We start from the raw sequence: 2,500 nt of genomic DNA, 5'->3' as shown, positions 1-2,500 counted from the left end.
GAGGCAACGGCCAGAGGGCAGCGGCCAGTGGGCAGAGGGCAGAGGCTAGCGGCCAGCGGCTAGTGGCCAGCAGCCAGAGGGCAGAGGGCAGCGGCCAGCAGCCAGAGGCCAGAGGGCAGCGGCCAGCAGCCAGAGGGCAGAGGGCAGCGGCCAGAGGGCAGCGGCCAGCGGCCAGCAGCCAGAGGGCAGAGGGCAGCGGCTAGCGGGCAGCGGGCAGCGGCCAGCGGGCAGAGGAGGGTCTTCTTCAGCCTCCTCTGCCCGCTGCCTCTCGCTCTCAGCAGGGCTGAAGGGCTGCGAGGATCAGGATATTGGTAGTGCTCCCGTGGGTGCCGTGCTGTGGCTTATCACGGTCGACTGCCGGTCATCATCAGACAAACATGCAACTCCACCTCCTCGTCTTTTCCAGACAAAATTGTCAGCTTTTGTTGTTCGCTTTGACATGTTTTGGTTTGGCACTACTAGGGAGAGAAGTAGAAGGAAGGTTCTATCAGGCGCGTGGACTTGGTGGTGGTGTGTGTCAGTGCTTCACACCACCACATAGCCGCCTGGTGTGCACACTACATCGAATTTCACACGCTTTTGCGTCACCATATGCACGCAGATTTCCTCCCCAAAACTCTCGTCTAAACGCGGAATAAAAAGTGAGAACGCAACGCCCCTTCTGCGTTTTCTCTTGAGATCGTTTCCATCTAAACATAGCCTTAGGTGTCTCAACTGTAGTCAGTCCTTCCAGAAAAAAGGAGAGTTTTTTTGTGATTGTTGGGGGCAAAAATCCTTGATTATGCGTCGCGTTTTCTTAAAAAATGCAATGAAATATGTGGGGTATTTATGCAATTTTATGCGATGAAATTGCGGGAACTTGCAAAAACTGCGGTTTCATTGTGGCTTCATCGCGGGGTTTTGCAGCTTTTCGATGATGTTCACGTCGCGTAATTACGTCACTTCATAACGTTCCCATGGCAACGGTGGAAAATGGCTGCTCTTGTGTGAAGTAAACGCAACATTTTTCAACTTTCTGCTAAGATATATGGGACTTTTTTGCACCGAAAATGCGGGGATTATGAAATCATGCAAGCCCCGCATATTTTGTGCGGAAATCGTCAATTTATGCAGCGAAAGTGCGCCGTATTTGAAAAAATGCGGCCCCCTCCCCCCCGCATAAATAAGCGGACTTTGGCTGATTGTGCATTGAATTATGCGATCGCATAATCACGTTTTTCTGGAGGGACTGGCTAGTAAACTTGAGTCACATGAACATGAACTGTGTCAGGAGAATCTTCTCAAAGTCTGCGTCCTGAGCGGACTCTGTGGAAGATGTTTCTCTGTTCACAGCTCTGTAGCCTCCAGGCTTCTCAGAAGATATTGGTTTCATATCTGACCTTCCTTCCCTCTCTCTGTAGCCTGATACAACTCACGCAACAATCTGGGAATGTGTTTTCTAATGACTTCATTTTCTGTCTCTCTCTTTGCTGCCGGTCGAAGGTTTTCACCCCCGCTGCTCCCAAGTTAGTATCCTCTCCTGCTGAGTGCATCGTGTGTGTCTCGTCTCTGCCGTTTGGTCCTTTTAAGGCATGGTTTGGTTCTGTGGGTGTCATGGCGTGGTGCTGCCTGTTGCCTTTTTTTAATCGTCTGTACATCATTGTCCAATAATAGACAGCTGGGTAAAATTACTATAAGCTAATGAAACCATGGCTGAAATAGTTTTGGTTGCTTCTGTTTGTGTTTCCACAGACACAGGGCGCAGCGCAAAGCCTGACGCAGTTGTCAGTTTCCCGTCCAGCGCCCGCGTCTTTAAATAACAAATGCACCTGCGCCCATCTGTGGCCCATGGCTGGTCTTACAGGGAGGTGTGTTCAGGTGCATTCTGGGCGTGCTGGTCTTACAGGGAGGTGTGTTCAGGTGCATTCTGGGAGTATTACTATCTTGAGGCAGTGGGAAGTGATGGCACCATTGACCAACAAAAACCTGGTCTAAAGTCAATAACGCAGCATTTCATTGTTATTTTAACAGAGCATTAGTAAAATGCTCCTAGGCTCGTGCACAGCACGTGCACACTATGCTTGTTACACACACAGGGACACACAGCAGCACACACACATGTAGAAGATCTGAGTGCACGGCGTGAAGCACCTGGCGCAGGTGTGTTTAGGGCGTGTCCAAATCCACTTTTGTTAGTTTGACGGCGGTAAAAAAGGGTCCGTGTGCCGGGTGCATGGTTCTAAAGGGTTGTACTTAGTGTCTTCATTAATCAGAGGGGTGTTTTGGGCGTAACATGCAATCAACCAATCAGAGATCATCTCCCATTCCCTTTAAAAGCCAGGCATGTTTGGACCTTGGAGCATTGCTGTTATGATGGAGGATTTGCACCGTAATATTTTTATTAGTAATCTTCTGCATGTGTGTGTGCTGCTGTGCGTCCCTGTGTGTGTAACAAGCATAGTGTGCACGCTGTGCACGAGCCTAGGAGCATTTTACTAATGCTCTGTTAAAATAACAATGA

At 49.7% G+C, this 2,500-nt stretch overlaps 1 protein-coding gene across 2 annotated transcripts in view; it reads left to right on the top strand.

Moving 5' to 3' along the window:
* LOC116052816 (LIM domain-binding protein 3-like) overlaps positions 1-2,500 on the top strand; it is an 89,917-nt gene that overhangs the window by 47,036 nt on the left and 40,381 nt on the right. The window contains exon 4 of one of the 2 annotated variants that reach the window (XM_035992018.1): positions 1,483-1,505. The exons of the other annotated variant lie outside the window; for it this stretch is intronic. Within the exon in view, the coding sequence (XP_035847911.1) occupies positions 1,483-1,505 (23 nt within the window). The remainder of the gene's footprint in view (positions 1-1,482; positions 1,506-2,500) is intronic. 2 annotated transcript variants of the gene reach the window in all.

Source organism: Sander lucioperca, chromosome 15 (assembly GCF_008315115.2).
Source record: "Sander lucioperca isolate FBNREF2018 chromosome 15, SLUC_FBN_1.2, whole genome shotgun sequence".
NCBI classification, from domain to species: Eukaryota; Metazoa; Chordata; class Actinopteri; order Perciformes; family Percidae; genus Sander; species Sander lucioperca.
This window is presented reverse-complemented; position numbering and strand designations above follow the sequence as displayed.